The sequence below is a fragment of the Panthera onca genome, chromosome A1, assembly GCF_046562875.1.
Source record: "Panthera onca isolate mPanOnc1 chromosome A1, mPanOnc1 haplotype 2, whole genome shotgun sequence".
In the NCBI taxonomy this organism is placed as follows: Eukaryota; Metazoa; Chordata; class Mammalia; order Carnivora; family Felidae; genus Panthera; species Panthera onca.
In genome coordinates this window covers 145,459,974-145,482,254 of record NC_138339.1, presented here as the reverse complement: position 1 = coordinate 145,482,254, position 22,281 = coordinate 145,459,974, and the positions used below count along the sequence as shown (strand labels likewise).

At 40.1% G+C, this 22,281-nt stretch overlaps 1 protein-coding gene across 1 annotated transcript in view; it reads right to left on the bottom strand.

The window, feature by feature from the left end:
- Positions 1 to 520: 520 nt before the first annotated feature.
- PGGT1B (protein geranylgeranyltransferase type I subunit beta) overlaps positions 521 to 22,281 on the bottom strand; it is a 62,694-nt gene continuing 40,933 nt past the window's right edge. The window contains exons 7-9 of the mRNA XM_060636345.3: positions 14,837 to 15,021; positions 8,056 to 8,164; positions 521 to 1,963 (exon numbers count right to left, since the gene is read on the bottom strand). Of these exons, the coding sequence (XP_060492328.1) occupies positions 1,782 to 1,963; positions 8,056 to 8,164; positions 14,837 to 15,021 (476 nt within the window). The 3' untranslated portion in view covers positions 521 to 1,781. The remainder of the gene's footprint in view (positions 1,964 to 8,055; positions 8,165 to 14,836; positions 15,022 to 22,281) is intronic.

The window sequence follows — 22,281 nt, the reverse complement described above, 5'->3', positions numbered from 1 at the left end:
GGCTTTTTGTAACAGATCTAAAGCCGTATCATATATGCTATTTTAACTCCTAATGTTTAGGAAGTGACTTAGTTTGAGATGGGGATGTTTTAATTTGCCAGGATTTAAATAGTAGCAACTGAAATAACTCATCGAAAGATAACATCTCTTGTTAAGCTTATATTTTCCCCACAATCAGAAAATGGATTTTATTTCTAATTAAAAACATAATAAAGTTGACTTTGGCAAGGTGAGGTTTAAGACTAAACATGCCAACTACAAATGAATCATTTCTCCAAGCATATACCAGATTTCCCTTTGGAAGGACCATTATTTAAGAGTATTTCTCCCTCCAATTTAGGAAATAAATTAAAATTTAAATATTTTAATTCCTAAACAGTAATGCTAGTAATTTAGTTTTCGTACTGATAGTTGCAGAATAATTCAACATTTATAATCCCCACGACTTTAACTTAAACCCAGCTTCTTTAGTGAAGAGATCTTCTCCATTTCGGTACTCGTCTCACATCTTTGAACGTCATTCAACAACAGTGATGGAAGTGATTTATTGATAAACTGGTCACAAATGAAGATGAGTTATTATGCCATTTCCTTTACAATTAGGTAGTTCAAAGAATGAAGAAAACAAAACTGAAAGAACAAAAGCGAAATCCCAGTCCTTAACCCCTAAAGAGAACGTTTCCCTTCCACTTACCTGAAAATATAAAAATATAAATGACCATGTATGGAGCTGCACCATTAAATCTACTTTAGTGGTTCTGGTTTTTTACTGAGATTTTTACTTATTTGCTTTGAAAAAATTAGAAAATTGTCAGTGTGAAATCAGAACCACTAACACACTAGAGGCAACAAACTAAAAAAAAAAATCTAAATGGCTAAAAATAACTCTGTTATAAAAGTACAAGTATAATTTACAATATCACATATTTCAGAAAAATAAACAAAACCACTAGATGTCTTTCCTTCTAGATGACTGTTTTCTCCCCAGAAAGGAAAAGCAACTAATAATGAACTTAAAATCAAACCTGTTATTCACTCCAGCAACATCTAAATAAGTGACCCACATAGCACAAAACCTTCTCATTCACAATCACATACAGTTAAATTATTTTTTCCTTAGTTACATAATAGTCTTCTTAAATCAATGTCCACTTAGAAAATTACTATATTAGTTAAGCCTATTCATCCTTGCTATGAAGTTAATTTCATTTATATAGGCCACGTACATTTACTGGCACACTTTACTTAATAAGACAAAATAAGTCATTCTTCTTTTTAAAAATTATGGAATCATCTGTTTTCAAAGAAGAATCCTAAATACTTCATTCATTAAAGCAATTTTTTACCATCAGCTGGCAAGCTTTTCAAATGATCACTAAGTGTTCACCCACAGATTATCAACGCTCTGTGAACTGTAAACCTGTTCTGAAGATTTGTGTCCATTTTACAGTATGATACAATTCGCACTTAAGAGTTTTTTTAAAAAGATAACCTACATACATACAGTTAATTTGCCCAAAGAACTTCTTAGAAATACAGTATAAACATTTAAGAACCACAACAGAGTCCGCTGTGGTTCAAACTTCAACAAAGATTTTCTTGAAACCCAGTCCAAAGGTTACTGGCTCAAGACCATATTCCAAAGTGACATCAGCACGCAATCTGACTGTGAGACTCTACCTCTTAAGAAAAGAGCACACTTGGTTATACATGGCTTTTAACCTTGAGCTACAGTTATGCTACAAACTCCCTGCCTCCCCCCACCCCCCAAAGGAAATCAGTCACGTGGAGATGTGCACATTCTCGGAACACTGTTTAGAGTCCTTGGTTTTCCAGCTCTGATGGAGATCTCGAAGGCGTTCAGAAGTCCGTGTGCTTACATTCAGGGCAGGATGAACTTTGCAAATTCCACTTTCCTCCATTAGTGACAGGCCACAGATCCCAAAGTATGCATGTAAAGCATCTGAAAGCAAAGCATTTTTTTTTATTTTAATCACAACAGGCATTCTTATTTGTATATGTTGCAAAGTATTACAGCGACATATCTATGAGCCCATTAACAATTAAATTTAGAAAAATGTTAAGTGTAGTTCTTGAAACATTTGCTTTCTCAATCTCTGAAAACACCAGTTAAAAAAAAGATGACCAAAATCAGATATTTTATTCAAGAAAATACCACTAACAAAGGTAAAGAGTTCTCAAATGAGGAGGTGACACTCCCAACATCCTCTGTGATGAAAACACCAAGGAGAGGAGCCGTGCTACAAGACTTCTCACTTAGTGGGTTTTCCCTTTCACTTACTACAGAAAACAGAATCAAGGGGCTTTAACTGTGTATCATAAAAGGAAAAAATTTCCTTAAAAATGAAAATAACCCTGTGACTGTAAGTAGCAATACTCCTCCCTACTACGTTGTACCTCTGACATTTCCTAAACCAGTAAGTACTATCTCAATACTGTGTTCAGTGAAAGAAGCCTAAACAAAATAATCCGTTCTGGAATGCTGTACCATATTTAGTTTTCCTATTTAGGGGAATGTCAGTCATTCAAAAAATGTCTGACCTGACAGTAAAAACAAACTCACATTCTATGTGGTTATAAATACCATAACCTTTCTTTTATACTGGCCTCACTACTGGTGCCCATCTTTCAGGGGGCACTGGCCCTCTTCCATTCACGTGGCCACTGAAATCACATGGCTGTTGCCTGCTGGACAGCCTTATATGGACCCTGAAGAGCCCAGAGCTCTGCAGTTATGGGAATACTACAAAAAACACTTTGTAGCTGTCAAGCCATCATTTATGGCCTCAAGAGCTATGGATGTCCAAAAACACCTTCCCGACTCAAACTTTTGTCAAAAGAATTAAAGAGAATGTTTTACTAACATATCATTTACTTTTCAAAACAGGAATGACAGCTGTGCTCAAAGTTATCAGTGAAAAAGTTATTCTACTAACAGAGGCCCATATCAATCCTCTTTAATGTCTTTTCACAGACTGCTGAGGTTTCTTCTGGCTCGCTTTTCTCTAATTTTCAGACCACAAAAAATAAATCTGATTTCCCCTGTTCTATTTAATTTTCCTTATAGTTACTCTAAAAACTTGTCTAGAAAGGAGGAAACTTTTATGGTCTAAAAATGAGGGAACTTTTCTAGGGAAAAATGCAACTGAAAGAGGAACAAAATCCATCCAGAGTAACATAAAATAGGATCTTCTACTTTCCACGTAATATAAAAATAAAACATTTTTTTCTCAAAAAGATTTTTGTAAAAGCCAATGAATCAGCCCTTAATTGTTTCAAACCTCAAAGAGAAAAATTTTTTTAAACTTCCTGATCTGTATGTGTATTAAAGCATGTCAGATGCTGAAGTATATAGTTTCTTCATAATAAAAATTCATCCTTTTCTTCTGTAAATGTATATAAAATTGTTTCGTGTCAAATCTCCTACTAAATCTACTAGAACCAAGAATAAGCTAATTTTAAAGACTTGTTAAAAAGGATTTTCCTAAAGGCTCTGTGAATAGGTCTTCCAGATAAATTCAATTTATTATACAAAGACTTTCTATGCTTTGCAGTGTACAAGTTCTGGAGACATTTTACCACATCTGTACAAAGTATTAAATTTAAGTATTTACACAAATGTTAAAGTTAGCAACTGACTGCTAGAAAAAAGCTTCAAGAATTTTCTTTTAAAAATTTATTGTAAATGCTCAAAATGTATTTCAAATAGGTTTATGTGTGAAATGCTTTCCAGGGGCACCTGGGTGGCTCAGTCAGCTAAGCATCTGACTCTTGATTTCAACTCAGGTCATGATCTCAAGGTTCGTGGGATGGGGTCCCGCACTGGGCTCTGCGCTGACAGTGCAGAGTCTGCTTGGGATTCTCTCTCCCTCGCTCTCTGCCCCTCTCCTGCATGCGCGTCCTCTCTCTCTCAAAATAAACAAACATTTAATAGGAAAAAAAAAAAGAAATGCTTTCTAAGATACTGTCATTTCCCTATTCCTACTTGTTAAAATAGTACATTATTTGTCAAAATAGTTCAGGTCCTGATGAAAAATAATGGCATCAATTCTGTTTTCTTAAGGTAATACTGTAACATATTTATAGCTATGGTTAGATACTAAATTATTTAAAGCTTGTTTATTCTGAGAGAGTGAGCATGCACAAACAAGCAGGGGAGGGGCAGAGAGAGAGGGAGAGAGAGAATCCCAAGAAGGATCCACTCAGTGCAGAGCCCACAACCATGAGATCTTGACCTGAGCCAATATCAAGAGTTGGACACTTAACCAACTGAGCCACACAGATGCACCTACAGATACCAAATTTAAAAATATTATTTCCCTTTATAAAAACAAAGAACTCATACAACCCAGCAGAAAAAAAAACCCAAGCAACTCAACTGAAAAATGGGCAAGGATTTGAATAGTTATTTCTCCAAAGAAGAAACACAAAAGGCCAACCAATGCTCGACATCAGTGGACACAGTGACCGTTAGGGAAATACAAATTAAAACCACAGTGCCATGTGACTCCCGTTATAATAGCCATCATCAAAGAGAGAAAAGATAACAAATGCTGGTGTGCATGTGGAGACAGGGGAGCCCTCCTGCGCTGCTGGTGGGAGTGTAAATCAGTGCAGCCACGAAACAGTATGGAGGATGCTCAAAGGATTAAAAACAGAACTGCCACACCACCCAGTAAGTCCACTCATGAGGGTGTACACAAAGGAAATGAAAACAATAACTTAATGTTGACACCCCAATGTACACGGCTGAATTATTTATAGGAGCCAAGATATGGAAACAACCTAACACTCCATTGACAGATGGACGAAGAACTTGCAGTATATATACAACGAAACCTGATTCAGCCATAAAGAACCAGGGGGAATCCTGCGACAACATCAGTGGACCCTGAAGGTGTAATGCTAAGTGAAATAAGTCAGAAAAAGACAAATACTGTATGACCTCACTTCTATGTGGACTCTAAGAAAAAAAAAAAAAAAGACACCAAACTCCTAGAAAAAAAAGACATCAGACCCATGCTTACCAGAGGTGGGGGCTGGGGCAGGGCATTGGAGGAAGGTGGTCAAAAGGCACAAACATCCAGTAATAAGTAAGTACTGGGGATGTAATGTACAACATGAGGACTACAGCCAAGGCTGCTGTACGATGTACAGGAAATGTGTTAGGGCAGTTAATCCTAACAGTTCTCATCACAAAATAAACTGTTTGCCCTTTATTATTTTCTTCTTTTTTTCTGGCATCTACATGAGAAGCTGGGTGCTAGCTGAACCTATTCTGGTAATCATTTCACATAAATGTAAATCAAACCATAATGCTGTATGCCTTAAACTCACAAAGTGATGCATGTCAATTATTTCTCAATAAAACTGGAAAAAAATATTCTTTTGCTTTAGAAATCAAAAGCACTGTACATTTTTTAAAAAGAAAGCATATTTTGGGGGTGCCTGGGTGGCTCAGTCAGTTGAATGTCTGACTCTTGATTATGGCTCAGGTCATGATTGCAGAGTTCATGAGTTTGGGTCCTGCATCAGTGGGCTTGCTTAGGATTTCTTTCTCTCTCTGCCCCTCCCCAGCTCTCTCTCACTCTCTCAAAAATAAACTTAAAAAAAAAACAAAACATATTTTGCATGAAAATACAGGTAAGTGAGAATGTGAGGAAATATTTCTGCTTGCTTCAGGTACAAAAGTCTGATTTCATGAGCCCCATATTTATTATTTTCATTCAAGTACATATTCTGACTATAGCAGTTTTATTAATGGAGATGAGCTGAAGAGATTCTAAACTAATAATAAAAACCATGGTTCTACTGCAATGCTATAAAAACAATCATTCCTTGTATCTAGTTTCATATATTTATAGCTAATATTTTATTAACTTACTCATCCATAATGCTCTGAATTATTTATAACAAACTTTCAAACTGACTTTTGGGAAGGCTGTCAATAGAGTAATTTTGCTACAGGTGAAAACATAATGGGGAGGGGCAGGCAGGCCTGGAGAATAACGCTAGAGGTGGGAGAGGAGCCAGATCTCAGGAGGGCCCTTGTGGGCCATGCGGAAGAACCCACTCAGGGAGCTAAGAGTCTCTGGATGATTTTAATGGATTTAAGAGTTCAGATTAGACGTTCTCAACCTTTTTTTAAAAAATATATATACTGATGTCTACATTTTTTTTATGTTTATTTTTGAGAGAGAGAGACAGAGCATGGGTGGGGGAGGGGCACAGAGAGAGAGAGAGAGAGAGAGAGAGAGAAAGAGAGAGAGGGAGGCAGGGAGGGAGAGAGAGAAAGAGAGAGAAAGGGAGAGAGACACAGAATCCAAGCTGTCAGCACAGAGTCTGGTGCGGGGTGAGATCATGACCTGAGCCGGAAGTTGGACGCTTAACTGACTGAGCCACTGAGCCACCCAGGCGCCCTGTTCTTAACGTTTTTTGCATGAGAGATCCTTTGAGAGTCTGAGGAAAGCTGTGGCCTTTCCCCTGTCATTTAAGCACGTGCACACACACGCACGCACGCACAGTGTCAACGTGAGGAGGACTAGACCAGAAGCAGGAAGACTATGATACTAAGACTGTTGCAGAACTGTAGGCCTGAACCTGGCCTGGGGCCACTCAAGCTTTGAGGTGGGGTGGGGCACAGAGACCAGGCTCAGTTGGCAGGCTGGGTCTGAGGGGCCTGTAGGTGGCATCTGAGGAGTAACTGAGCAGGCTGTTTTATATCAGAGTATGCAGCTTAGAATGAAATCTGTCTAGGTTTGGGAAATGGCAGAATTATCTACATTTTTTAAAAAATGTCATTACTAATAAAGATTATTCGTTATTTCTAAAGAACCCATTTGAAAGTACAATTGACCCTTGAACAATGTAGCAGTTATGGCCACTGACACCCCGTGCGGTCAAAACTCTACATAGAAGTTGGACTCTCATAAAAGTTAGCTACTGACAGCCTACTGTTGACAGGAAAGCCTCATAGGTAACACAGTCAGTGAACACATACTCTGTATGTCCTACATATTATGTATTATATTCTTCTAATCAAGGAAGCTCAAGAAAAGGAAATGTTATTAAGAAAATAACAAAAAGGGGAGCACCTAGGTGGCTCAGTTGGTTAGGCGTCCAGCTCAGGTCAGGATCTTGCGGTCATGCGATTGAGCCCCGAGTCGGGCTTCTCACTGAGTGGAACCCACTTGAGATTCCCTCCCTCCCTCTCTCTCTCTGTCTCCCCCACCTCCCCTGCCTGCTCTCGCACATGCACGCTCTCTCAAAATAAACAAGAGTAATAATAAAAAGAAAATACATTTACAATACTGTGCAATATTTATTGAAAAATTCCATTTATAAGTGGACAGGTGCAGTTCAAACCCGTGTGGTTCAAAGATCAACTGTACTTACTAAATACAAGAATCTTTTTGTTCGTTACTTCGTCATTCCTGAGTTTGGAAAACGATAAATATCACATTGTCTGAATCTATGTGGCTCTTGAGTTTTAGACAATGAATGGTAAGAGTTTGAATAGCAAAATATTCTTCTAAAAACAATAACCTGAATCTTCTAAAATTCAGAAAACAGTTTGGACAGTGAGGGACACCTAACTTCAGGATTAGAGATTTTTGATTTAGTGCCTTCTGAACAGAAATAATAACCGGTTCCCTTATGGATTTAGGCATTTATTCTACTTAGCTCTAGTGACAGCTAGATTCTGGACGGACCAAATGATCCTCTATTACTGACAGGGCCAATTCAGACCATCTGCCTTACTGCCTCAAACGAAAGAAAAGTTCGGTAAATGAAATGGAAAAAAAGACAAACAATACCAACACATCTTGATAACCCAAACTTTCCTTTATGCCCCTCAACATGATACATTTTCACCCAAACTTAAACAATTTACTTTTTTAAAAACTATTATTTAAGTTTACAACTGTGGCTAAATTTTCTATCTTATGCCCTTTCTGACAACGATGCCTGAAGATCTATCTACTCAAGAAACAAACAAAAGTAAAATTGTTCTAGAGCCCTATACACAATTACCTGGATGACTATCTGGCCACTTGGCAAATCCTCCCACGAGCCGATCTTGAGTTGACAAGATGTAATTTCTATTTTTCTCAAAGTTAGTGTACTGAAAAATTTTCAGAAGCTGAAATGACAGGACAAACATACATTTACTGCATGCAACTTCCATATTGACCTTGGCTCAATTTTCAGATACACATCAATTAAATACACTTTTGTTTAGCTAAGGCTCTTAAAGCAGGCCTCTGGAGACTTGAGCACTTAGAATCAGTTAACCACATTATCATTTTTATCATCTGATCACTACTCTCCTTTCCTTGACCTACTCACGATTTAAATTTTCTGAATCACACCCAACTCATCTCTTTGCATCACATTCAGCTAGGTTCAAGTCACAACTTTCCCAATCTGCTCAACTTAATCAGTCATAAAAAAATATTTTTTTCATGTTTATTTTTGAGAGAGGGAGGGAGGGAGGGAAAGGGAGAGAGAGGAAGGGGCAGAGAGACCGGCAGGGCGGGGGTGGGGATGGGGGTGGGGTGAGGGTAGAGGATCCCAAGCAGGCTCCAGGCTGAGAGCAGCAAGCTAGATGCGGAGCTTGAACCTATGAACCACGAGATTAGGATCCCCACCAAATGTAGATGCTCAACTGACTGAGCCACCCAGGCGCCCCTTAATCAGTCATCTTAAAAAATGCAATTTTATGTACCCATATTTTAATTCTTATGATAGGCTTTTACAATTCTTATGGTAGGCTCTTTGTTATATACTGGTAGTAACTTAAACCAAAAATATTTCAAAAAAGAGCAACAGAAATTATTAACCAGGTGCTATGGACAGTTTTGAGAGTAGTAAAAAATTAAAGCTCTGTAATCAGGAAGTATAATTTTAGCATCCAAAAAACTATGTAGCTTGGGGCACCTGGGTGGCTCAGTAGGTTAAGTGTCCGACTTCGGCTCGGGTCATGATCTCGTGGTTCGCAGGTTCGAGTCCCATGACGGGCTCTGCTGACAGCTCAGAGCCTGGGGCCTGCTTCAGATTCTGTGTCTCCGTCTCTCTCTGCCCCTCGCTTCCTCACACTGTCTGTCTGTCTGTCTCTCTCTCAAAAATAAATAAATGTTAAAAAAAAAAAAAAAAACAACTGTAGCTTTAAGTTTTAGGACATGTATTTGTGATCTCTCAGGATCCCATTAAATAGAAAAAAAAGAATAAATCAAACCATGAATAGGGGTGGGGGTGGAGTAGTAGCAAGGGAGTTCAAAAAACTTCTGTAAGACACAAAGCAGCTGAAAGTATGTTAATAAATCAGAGAGCCATACAAGATATTAGTGATTAAAGCAGCATTATTTCTCAAAAAAAGAAAAATAAAGCCTAGAACAATTATGATACAAATAAGAAACATACTTATTCACTCTTTTAACTTAGTTAATACAATGTAAGGAAAGAGACTATACAATCCACCAACTAGGGCTGGGTGGTTCAGCTGGCTGAGTGTCACACTTCAATTCAGCTTATGATCTCATGGTTCTTGAGTTCAAGCTCCACATTGGGCTGGGCTCACTGCTGTCAGCACAGAGCCACTTCGGATCCTCTGTCCTCCCCCCACCCCCCCGCCACGCTTTCCCCACTTGCGCTTGTATGCGCTCATGCACACGCTCTCTCTCAAAAGTAAACATTAAAAAAGAAATCCACCAGCTAGAAACATTTTCCATCAAGTGGCATATAGGTCATTACATAAAAAGAAGAAACTATATAATCTTAACATTGTACTTGGTTCAGCAATAAACAATATTTACATGGTCACAGTAAGTGCTGATTCTTGGTTTTCTAATTTTATTTTATTTTTTTAAGTTTATTTATTTATTTTGAGAGAGAGGAGAGAGGAGAGAGGAGAGAGGAGAGAGGAGAGAGGAGAGAGGAGAGAGGAGAGAGAGAGAGTCAGTCAGAGAGAGAGAGACTCCCAAGCAGGCTCCATGCTGTCAAGTGCAAGAGCCCCACATGGGGACTTGAACCCAAGAACCATGAGATCATGAACTGAGCTGAAATCAAAAGTTGGGGACACTGAACAGACTGGGCCATCCCTTTAGTTTTCAAATTTTGTAATCAACCTACAGGCAAAACATAAAATATGTGATTATTGTTGCTGAATAAAATATGTTACTTGACATTATAAAAATAAAGGTACTATGACAGAATTAAAAGGTGCAAAGAGGAAAAGGTTCAGAACTAAAAAATAAATAACCAGTAACAATTTGTTTTAAAAAAGGAAGGCTAAATCTTCATTTTTCATGTGAGGAATCAAAGATATGTCTAAAGACAAGTCAAGAAATCAGTTAAAGTTAAAGCTGGGGCACCTGGGTGGCTCAGTCAGTTAAACGTACGACTTTGGCTCAGGTCGTGATCTCTCAGTTTGGGGGTTCAAGCCCCGCGTCGGGCCCTGTCCTGACAGCTTGGAGCCTGGAGCCTGCTTCAGATTCTGTGTCTCCCTCTCTCTGACCCTCCCCCATTCATGTTCTGTCTCTGTCTCAAAAATAAACAATAAAAAAAAATTTTTTTTAAAAATCAGTTAAAGCTATGGTGATATCCGTAAGAATTAAAAAATTTAAAGATGCTTAAAAATGGTTGCTTTCAGAAAGTTGTCAAAGACTGTACCAAGGTCATATCCAAAAGACTCAAGAGCCAACATGAAGGATCTTCAACTGGCTAAAAATGGTCAATCTGAGCGTCAAAAAGAACAATGTATTAGATTAAAACATAAAATATGTTGGGGGGCGTGGGTGGCTCAACTGGTTGAGCATCCTATTTTTTTTTTTATAATTTTTTTTTTAACGTTTATTTACTTTTGAGACAGAGAGAGACACAGCATGAATGGGGGAGGGTCAGAGAGAGAGAGCGAGACACAGAATCTGAAACAGGCTCCAGGCTCTGAGCTGTCCGCACAGAGCCCGACGCGGGGCTCAAACTCACAAGCCGTGAGATCATGACCTGAGCCGAAGTCGGACGCTTAACCAACTGAGCCACCCAGGCGCCCCTGAGCATCCTACTCTTGATTTCGGCTCAGGTAATCATCCCAGGGTTGTGGGATCGAGCACCACATCAGGAATTGAGCTGAGCGTTGAGCCTACTTGGGATTCATATTCTCTCTGTTTCTCTCTCTCTCTCTCTCTCTCTCTCTCTCTCTCTCTCCCTCCCTCCCTCCCTCCCTCCCTCCCCCCCTCCATCTTTTCCTCTCTCTCCCCCTCCCTCCCTCTCTTTGCCCCTCTCCCCCACTTGCGCTCTTGTTAAACATTAATAACATAAAATATGTTAACCCCAATGGCTGTTAAAATGATTCTGTAAAAAAAAAAAAAAAAAAAAAAAAACAAAAAAAAAAAAACTAGGGGCGCCTGGGTGGCTCAGTCGGTTAAGTGTCCAACTTCAGTTCAGTCGTGATCTCACAGCTCGTGGGTTCGAGCCCTACATCGGGCTCTGTGCTGACAGCTTGGAGCCTGGAGCCCGCTTCATGTTCTATGTCTCCCTCTTTCTCTGCCCCTCCCCTGCTCATGCTCTCTGTCTCTCAAAAATAAATAAACATTAAAAAAAAAAAAATTAAAAAAAAATGGTGAGGTGTTTTTATACCCCAGCAACAAACAATCCAAAAAGAAATTATGAAATCAATTCTATTTACAATGACATATAAAATAATTCAATATTTGGAAATAAACTGATCAAGGACTACAAAATACTGCTGAAAGAAATGAAAGATCTAAGTAAATGGATGCTCACTAAAGGAGGATTTAACACTGTTAAAAGTCAATACTACCAAAAATGATCTTCAGATTCAATGCAATATTTATCAAAATGTCAATAGCCTTTTTGGTAAGAAACGGAAAAGCCAGTTCTCAAATTCATTACGAGAATGCAAGGTGCCCTGTATTCAGGGCCCAAACAACACTGAAAAAGAATAAAGTTGAAGGACTCATACTTTCTGGCTCTGAATTTTACTACAAAGCTGCAATAATTAAAACAGGAGGAGACTGGAGTAGGGACACCCAGACCAAAGGAACGGAGAACCCACAAAAAAAACAAAACAAAGCGAAACCAAAAAAAACCACATGCATATGCTCAGCTGATTTTCAACAAGGGTCCTAAGGCCATTTAATGGGACAAAGAACAGTCTTTTCAACAAATAGTCCTGGAAAAGCTGGATATCCACCTCTAAAATAATGAAGTTGAGCTCTCATTTTTATACCATATACAAAAATTAACTCAAAATGCATCAGACCTAAAACTCAAGGCCAAAACTATAAAACTCTTGGAAGAAAATACTGGGGAAAATCTTTATGACATTGGCTTTGGCAGTGACTTCATAGACAGGACAACCAAAACCACAGGCAACACAAGAAAAAAACAGATAAACGGGACTTCATCAAAATTAGAAACTTTTATACATCAAAGAACATCAACAAAGTTATAAGCAACTACAGAATGGGGAAAAAATAGGTGTATATCACAGAACTTGATAAGGCATTAATATCCAGAATACCTGAAGAACCCCTACAACCCATCAACAAAAAACCTAACAACATGACTAAAAAATGGACAAAGTCCCTGAATAAAAATTTTGCCAAAGACACACGAATGGCCCATAAGCACATCAAAAGAGGCTCAGTATCACTAATCATTAGGGAAATGCAAATCAAAACCACAATGAGATGCCACTTTACACCCACTGGTGTGGCCATTATAAAAACCAAAACCAAACAGAAAAATCAAGCGTTATTGATCATATAGAGAAACTGGAACCCTCATATACCGCTAGCAGGAATGTAACATGGTGCACACCCTCACTGTGGGAAACAGTATGGCAATTCCTCAAAAAGTTAAACATAGAACTATCATAAGATCCAACAATTCCATTCCTAATATCCAAAAGAAATGAAAGAAGAAAGTCAGTTATTTGTACACCAATGTCCAGAGCTGCCTTATTCACAAGAGCTAAAATGTGGAAATAAACCATGTCCATCAACAGATGAATGGATACACTGTGGTATAAACATACAACAGCATATTAATCAGCCATAAAAAGGATTAAATTTTGATATATGCTACAACATGGATGGATCCTGAGAGCATTATGCTAAGTGAAATAAGCCAGACACAGAAGGACACATATTGTGTGATGCCACTTATACAATGTCCCAAGAATAGGCAAATTCATAGAAAGTAGAACAGAGGTCACCAGGGGCTAGGGGAAGGAGCGAGTACAGAGTTTATACTGAGGATAACCAAAATTTTGGGTATAGACAGTGGTGAGGGTTCCATAACACTGTGAATGTATACCTAATTTAACCACCAGATTGTATTCTTACAAATAAACTGATAAATATTATATTACGTATAGTACGCCACCATAAAAGAAAAAAAAACGCTGATGGGGAACTTTATGGTGGATAAATCAGGTTTGACGATTCTGGAGCACTTTGATCACAAGGAGATAAACAGAAATTATGTGCCTCTTGACGTGATGCAATAGGAAATATACATAATCACTGACTAGTTAATGATTTCATGGAATTGTGGTTGATTTTTCAGATGTGATAATGACACCATAGTTCTGTTTCTTAGAAAGTTATTTCTAGTTAGGAATTACACTGAAAATTTTCCAGATAATACGAAAAATGGTATCTGGAATCTGCCCTAAAATAATACAGTGATGGGGAGGGAAGGGAGCTGGAATATGGTAAGACTGGCTGGCTTTGTGACAAAAGCTGAGGAGTCTAGCTGTGGACACACAGGGGTTCATTATACTGTTCTACTTTTGAATATGTTTGAAATTTTCCCTAATTAAAATCAAAGGGGTACACTTGAGGAATGGCAATAGAAGTGAGGAGAGAGAGGGAGATATACTTAGTTTTATATCATTCTGTTTTCAGGATTTATTTCAGAATTTTAGAAAATAGGATATTACATAAAAGATGAATGGACTTTTTGTTAGATTTCAGAGTATCAGAATTAAACTATATATTTTAAAAGTGAAAGGCAACTTCAAGATAGAGAAAACTTGTGGGTACTTAGTGGCTCATAACCTTATGGCATTAGGTACGACAAAAGGTAAGAGATGGAGAAAAATGTCAATCCGTTGGGGTTAGGCAAACAAACTGATAAAAAACTAAAAATCACAAATAGTTTTTAAAGAAATGACCCATGGTTTATCTTTTCAGATTAATAACTTCCCATAAAGCCTTTATTGGGATCACGTTCAGACAGAGCCCTACTCTAGAGAGACCACTGGTCATTTATGGTAACCAGTTTCTTACGACCTTATACCTTGTACCTTACACTTCTTTACTACGTTCTAGGCCACTTAAGTTTTATAAGAATGGAAATTTTCAAGAAGCACAACAGGTAACTGAACTCTATGGAAAAACCATACATAGAGTAGCTTTGCCTGAGCAGCAGAAAAAATGAAGCGGCCTGAATGTAGCAGTATTTAAAATTTTTTTTTTAACATTTGTTTATTTTTGAGACAGAGAGAGACAGAGCATGAACGGGGGAGGGTCACAGAGAGAGGGAGACACAGAATCTGGAACAGGCTCCAGGCTCTGAGCTGTCAGCACAGAGCCTGACACGACTCTCGAACTCACGGACCGCGAGATCATGACCTGAGTCAAAGTCAGACACTTAACCGACTGAGCCACTCAGGCGTCCCAGAATGTAGCAGTATTTAATGAACATGACAAAGACCAAACCTTCTAGAGCACAGTTTACATCAACACATAGTACAGGTTTCTCAATTTGACTTTTTTTCTCTTACCTTTAGAGTTGCTCCTACCCAAAAAGAGTAACAGGTGTCTACGGGCTTATTAGGTCTTCCATGATAACCATTTTGTTGCCTCATTATACACCACCTCTTTATCCGGTTCAATTCTTTTTCTGAAAAAACTTCTTCTAGTTTACCCATCAGACACAGTGATGCAATGCCACAAAAAGTCGATCCTCCTGTTAATTGAAACCACACAATACTTCAAACTTCAAACTAGATACCCAGGAAAATAGTATAAAATGGCCAGAGGAAAAAAAAAAAAATAGTGGTTACAGAATTCTAGAAGACAGTCAGATACGAGTAAATTTAGAAGACAATTAATTACACCTTTAAAATAACCACAAAGCACTGAAGTCTTCAATATTAATTTGAAGAAACAGAAAATAACTGAAAATAATATGTAGCTGTAAGAAATACTTATGAAAAACAAAAGACTTGGGAGGGTAAGGAACGTGTTCAAAATTACACGGTTTAATGGAAGGGCTGAAACTCAAACCTAGGACAACTCCTCCCTGTCCAGGTCTCTGTCACCCAAGTCTGATTTAATTCCTCTGAAGATGGCCCAATGCTCATGAACCGTGGTGCCACTTGCCTGAGACTACGGACTAATTATGACATGTAGCACAGACAAGCTAGAAGCGGATATGCAGAAAGACCTACTCAGCTTAAAACATTTAAGGAAGGAAAGTCTGAGCGAGGGTGCTGAGGGCAGGGCGAGGAGAAAAGCCTATCAGGAAAGACATGCACAGTGAGTCCCATTCACTGTGGTAGATTGAAAGACGCACCCCAAAGAGAGACACGTCCAGGCCCTGATGCCTGGACCACGTCAATGTTACCTCCTATGGCAAGAAGGACTTTGCAAATGTGATCACAGATCTCTCGTTGGAGGGATTGTCTTGGACTATCTAGGAGGGCCCTAAATGCAACCACAGTGTCCTTATGAAGCGGGGCAGAGGGAGATTAAACTACAGAGGAGGCGCTGTGACTATGGACTGACTTGGCAACACATGTGGGGACACCGGCAGCCACCAGAAGCTGGCAGAAGCAAAGGAAGAGATTCTCCCTTGGTGTCTCCAGAAGGAACCAGCCCTGTCAACATCTTGATTTTAGCCCTGTAAAGTGCAGTTCAGACTCGTCTTCCAGAACTGCAAGAGAATACATTTGTGTTGTTTTATACCCCTGATTTTGAGGCAAAAATGTTACAGCAGCAACAGGAAACCAATACACTTGGAAAGGTGATTCCTTTCCTTTGGAATTGAAAAGTCAGTCTTTTTCCACAAAGGAAAAGAAAGAACTTTGCACTGGCACTATCTGCTGTCAAGTCCAAACAATATGAAAATACTTATATTTCCAATTTATCACTTCAGCTAGTGATGAATTTCAGCAATATAGATGGATGGTTTCTAAAATGCTTCATCCTTTCCTTTCCTTTCCTCCTTCAACTTTCCTTTTGCTGTTACAATGCTTGCATGCATTCTCTGGCAAAGGAAAGTGTGCATTCCCTCTAGAAAACTCAGGGCAGCCATCACATTAAAAAAAGTCACTGTCAGGGTGCCTGGGTGGCTCAGTCGTTAAGCATCTGACTTCAGCTCAGGTCATGATCTCACGGTTTGTGAGATCGAGCCCCGCTTTGGGTGAACTCGAGCCCTGCTTCGGGTGAGGCCCATTTCTCTCTCTCTCTCTCACTCTTTCTCTCTCAACACACCCCCCCCCCCCCACCTCGGCCCCTCACTCACCTGTGCCCTCTCTCTCAATAAAATAAAACAATAATACTATTTAATCTTCAGAATTTTTTCCAGTGACTTGAGAGATCTATGTTAGTCATGAATAAATTAGAAAAATAAAACAAATTTATAATAACCTTTTAGAATAATTCCTATTAATCAACTAATTTTATTGCCTCTTTAGTAACCCACCAATTTCAATTTCTCTTTCATGACAACCTGGCCACGACTTCAGGTATCATTACATCATTAAAAATAAAGTCTCCAAAAGGTAACAAATATTCATTAACTACAAAAAAGTAAGGGGGCCTTGCTGGCTCAGTCAGAGGAGCATGTGACTCTTCATCTCAGGGTCCTGAGTTCAAGCCCCACGGTGGGTGGAGAGATTGCTCAAATAAAATTTTAAAAACAAAGCCAAAAGAAAACAAAACAAAAAACTACCAAAAGTAAAAAGAGGCACTTAACTGTTACTCTTCAAATTACTTGTTAGGATTCTTTAAAAGCAAACTGGCACAACTCAAAGTAAAAATACTCTTTACTTTGCCCAATCACCAGTTTTGCACAATGATAGTTTCTTAAGTCTGAGCTCTGAGTAGCCAAAAAACACTTACTGCAAAGTCTATGCTTTAAGCTAAAATTCATTTACCAACATTTACCCCTGAGAGGTTCTTATTTTACACAAAATTCTAAAAAAGTATTTCTAAAACCTGGATTAAAAGTATTACGTTAGAAGAGTATTAGAGGCAGATATAAACACAGCAAGAAAAGCCAGATAACATCTCAGTAAGTCAATTAAGAAACACCATAAAAAAGTAGGCACAGGAACTCCTATTTTTTTTAAGTTTATTTATTTATTTTGGGGGGGGGGCGAGAGAAAGAAGGAGGGAGAGAGACAGAGAGAGAGAATCCCACGCAGGCTCTGTGCTATCAGCACAGAGCCTGACACAGGGCTTGAACCCATAAATTGTGAGATCATGACCTGAGCGGAAACCAAGAGTCAGACACTTAACCAAATGAGCTACCCAGATGCCCCAGAAACTCTTTTTTCTCTCAGGATTCATGATATAAAAGTAATAGGCCAGAAAAGCTAATATGATTCCATGAGTCTTCCAAAATATTTCTACTCCTTAATCCAGAAGAGAAATAGTCAACTCTTTGACATAATTTCCTAAATTACTTATATAATTATTTATATATTCTATATATTCATATATTTGTTTATATAATAATAATTATTTATTTAGCCCTCAAAGAGCTAAATAAGGTTATGTCAATGACCCTACAAGCTTCAAAAAATTTCAAGAATATTACATCGTTAAAGTATAACACAAAATTGCTTCTCATAATAATTATCTGAATTCAAGAAAAGGTTAAGTTGTGTTCATTATGCCTTGGTAAAATACCCTTCTTTACTGAAGGCTATTATGGCAAGAGATATTAACACACACGCAAAGAGAAAGATCAAAACCGCTGAGTTTGCCACCTAAAGCGCGACTCTTCAGCCACATGGATAGTTACCATGTGCAGAATGCCGCAGTCACAAGACATCACAGATGGAAGGGACCACCGAGGTCGGGTCTCTCTAACAATCTACCTCATTTCTCCCAGGGGCAGGGTGAAGGAGGTATTCCTGACTCTAGTCCTGGATGCTAGGACTTACCTACAGTTTAACAGTATAACAGGTGTAAGTTAACTAAATGCTCCCATAAGGTGTTAAAACCCAATTTTAAGCATTCTTTTAGTATTTATTTGCATGTACCAAATATCTGAAGGAATCCACGTACTCTGAAATACATAATTTAAGATGGTTAACAATCACACAGCTAGGAATAAAATAAAAGGTACATAAATAACAGTAACTATACCATTTTATACTTAAACACCTGGAAAAGGTAAAGTGAGGAAAACTCAAGGGAACTGAATGCTTAGGTGAAATTAGGCCCAAAAGTTGAGTATTTCTCTTTTGGATTAGGAGTAGAGATGTTCTGGAAGACTCATGGAATCACATTAACTTATCTGACTTATTACTTTTATATTATGAATCCTGAGAGAAAAAACAGCTTTAATCCTAGCAAAGCAGGAAAACCCAATTCTTCCAGACACAAGAGCATTTTACCCTACAACTGTACTAGCGCATAAGCCACTCACTCACTAGGATAAGAAGGGATCGTCATATCTGATGGTCACAGCCTAGAAGGATATCATGTGCCTGTGCTGTCTGCAGGACGAACGAGCTCTCGGCAGCAGCGGGAGAAAAGCAGATGAACCATGGCACAGGTACGTAGCCCAGACTCAGCCTCCCCAGCTTCAGGACGCAGAGAGGGATGGAGCACAACCAATTCAAATACTTACTGGACAACCACAATGTACAAGGGCAAGCGGAGTCAGACACGAATGAGACATCTGGCACAGAAGACAAGGCACATGTGAAAATGGTATGAGCCAGGTATTACAAGGAACACAGAAAAGGGAGCAGCTGCTCGGGGCTGGGCGATGAGATACCACGGACAGTCTTACACAGGGAATGGAACAAGGCACAGGAAGACAGGCAAAACTCTGGAGGTTTCAGGGGAAGGGAAAAGAGGAGCAGCAGGTGAAGGAAAACACTTCAGGCAAACGACGGACAGTATTCGCCAAGCCCGGAGGTGATAGGGCATGTGAGGACATTTGGGGAATATGTGTTCTCTTCAGCCTGGAATGCATGGCAGGGGTCACTCACGAGCGGTCTACAAAGCTAGGCTGGAAAGGGGCATGGAGAACTAAAATGAGGGCACAAAGTCACTGGTGAGAAGCACCTGGGTGACTCAGTCGGTTGGGCAGCGAACTCTTGGGACTCTTGATTTCGGCTCAGCTCATGGTCTCCAGATTGATGGGATCAAGCTCCATGTCAGGCTCCGCGCTGACAGTGTGGAGCCTGCTTGAGATTCTCTCTCTCCCTGAGTCTCTGACCCTCCCGTTTGTGCTCTATCAAAATAAATAAAAAAACATTAAGAAAGAAAGAAAGAAAGAAAGAAAGAAAGAAAGAAAGAAAAGAAAAGAAAACAGGAAAGGAAAGGAAAGGAAAGGAAAGGAAAGAAAAGAAAAGAAAAGAAAAGAAAAGAGAAAAGAAGAGAAAAAAAAGAAAGAAAGAAAGAAAAAGAAAAAGAAAGACAGATACTGCTGAGCAAGCACAGGGTTTCATCTGGGCTGACACATACCAGATACATGAGCCTACTAGGTTCAGTTACACTCAGTAAAATGACAATGGCTACTGTGGTGGTTTGGTACCGTGTCAACTTGGCTAAGCCAGGATTCTGCTTCCCAGAATCCCCTTCCCTATCCGGTCTGGAGTCTGAGAAATCTGGGTAAGATGTGTGAGAAGGAAGAGAAGCAGCAGCCACTATCCTGGCTGGGGGTTCAGGGAGGCAGGGGACAAAGGCAGAGGTGCTGGGAGGTTTCAACTCGGCCCCCTGCCCCCGCCCCCCCATCCCCCAAATATTCAGAATGTGAGTCCGCTTTACTCCCTGCCCTGGGGACCCGAGGCCCATAGCCAGATGCCGGAGCAGCAGCCCCCACCGGAGTCCACTACCACAGTCCTGTTCGGGCAGCTCCATGTGGCTTTCCAGATTCTCCAGCCAGGTCTCATGGTCCACCTGGGCCAGGGCTTCACGAGGGCTTGTCAGTGACTTTTCTCCGACGAATCAACTTCCCCTTTTAGGCCTTACTTCTCCATCCTCTTCCAAAACTGTGTGTAACCTTATTCCTACAATAAATCCCTATTCTCTACTACTCATGGTGGTTTTGCTTCTCTGATCGCATACAAAGATTCCCACTCTCAGACGGCTGGTGTGAGGATTAAAGAGACTAAATGGTGGCTGGCACAGAGCAGCTGCTCAATAATAACTTCCTGTCCTTCCACTTTGTAGATCAAGGATTATAAACTATGGGGGAAAACTGGTATAAATGCAAATAAAAAAACAGAACAGCAAAATAAAATAGAACATGAGACCATATGTCCCAAATTCTGGATATCTGGCTCATACGGACAGAAAAACCAGCAGATCTGGTAGTAGCTGTTCTGCATTCCTGAAGAGCAAATACACGCTTGGGTGAAAGAAGAAAACGATGGTTTTAAAAGTGTGCAACTTGAGATGAAGTGCTCTGAAGGGAGAGGTGCCTGGCAGGCAGGTGGAAGGGCACTTGTACGTCCGAAGCAACAGTACAGATCTGGAGAGAGAGTGCTGGGAGCCATAGCACAGGGATGATTAATAAAGAACCAACCATTAGTTCATCCAAGTGTGTGCCACACTTATACGTGTGGGGGATAAGGAGTGACTAAAAGAGGCAAAGATCTCTGTTCTCAGGTGGGGACAGAGAGACAATGAACAAACCGATAAAATATAATCCACAGAAAAACAGACAAGGGGATAGGGAGCAGAGCATGTGTATGTGATGTGGGTGATTTGCACTCTCAAAAACGATCATTAAAAGCAAATCATCTGAGCCAAGACTTGAGGGATATGAAACAAAGCCAAATGTAAGCTCGAGGTGAGGGTGGAGAACAGAGAACAGCAAGTACAAGAAAGAACAACCTGGAGATTCAGAAAGGTGAATGGCTCAGAGGGAAGAAGAAAGGTGGGTCGAGGTACGGGTGAGAGAGGAAGACACGAACACAGTGAAGGAGCCAGAGACAGCCTGTGAGGAAGCCAGGCACTTGGAGCGTATGCTTCCAGAAAGGAGAGGAGAGGCTGACAGCTCCCGGGGCTTCAACAAACAAGGTGAGGAGTGAGAGGGCGACAACGGTTTGAAATGTCAACCACTCAAGACTTTAAATGAGAAACTTCCAAAGTTGCTGAAGGCTTACACAGAAGGTTGAAGAACAAGCCACTCGTGTAGAAAGGTGAATAGTGTATTTGGACTGCTAGTCTAAAAAGATTAACAGAAAGAAGAAGGGAGAAGATAAAGACGAGAAGGGCGGCCAAACTGTAGGCTGACTTCTGAGGAAGGGTTTTTGCAGCGCAGAGAAGGAACGGAAAGCAGGGAAGGAAAGCCACAGCCACCATCTAACCTCACAGCACACCAAGAACATGGTAATATCTGACCTGTGTAGGCGCGCTGTGTAGGCTCACTATACAGGCTCATTGTATAGGATCACTGTGGTAGACACACTGTGTAGACGCACGGTGGTAGACTATGTAGGCACACTGTGTAGGTTCACTGCATAGACGCACTGTGCAGACACATTGTAGACGCATTATGGCAGACTGCAGGTGCACTGCATAGACACGGTGTAGTCTCACTGTTTAGACACACTGTGTAGATGCACTGTGTAAACTCACTGTGGTAGACCATGTGGGCACACTGTATAGACACATGGTGTAGGCGCACCGTGTAGACACACTGTGGTAGACTCACTGTGTAGGCACACTGTGTAGACACACCGTGTAGACACAATGTGGTAGGCTCACTGTGTAGACACACTGTGTGGGTGCACTATGTAGACACACTGTTGTAGGCTGACTGTGGTGCCCTAAGAGGGGCTCCTGGCCAAAGGCCATCTTGCTGGAGATTCCAGACACACAGCTCTGCTCAGCTGTCCCAAAGGTGGAGGGAGCAGCATCCCGGCATACCTGGAGCCCACTCACAGGACACCAACACACTGTGGCACTCTGAGTGGGACGCCCTCCTCCAGGGCTTTGGGTCTCCAACCCAAAACTTTAGAGAGAAAAGAAA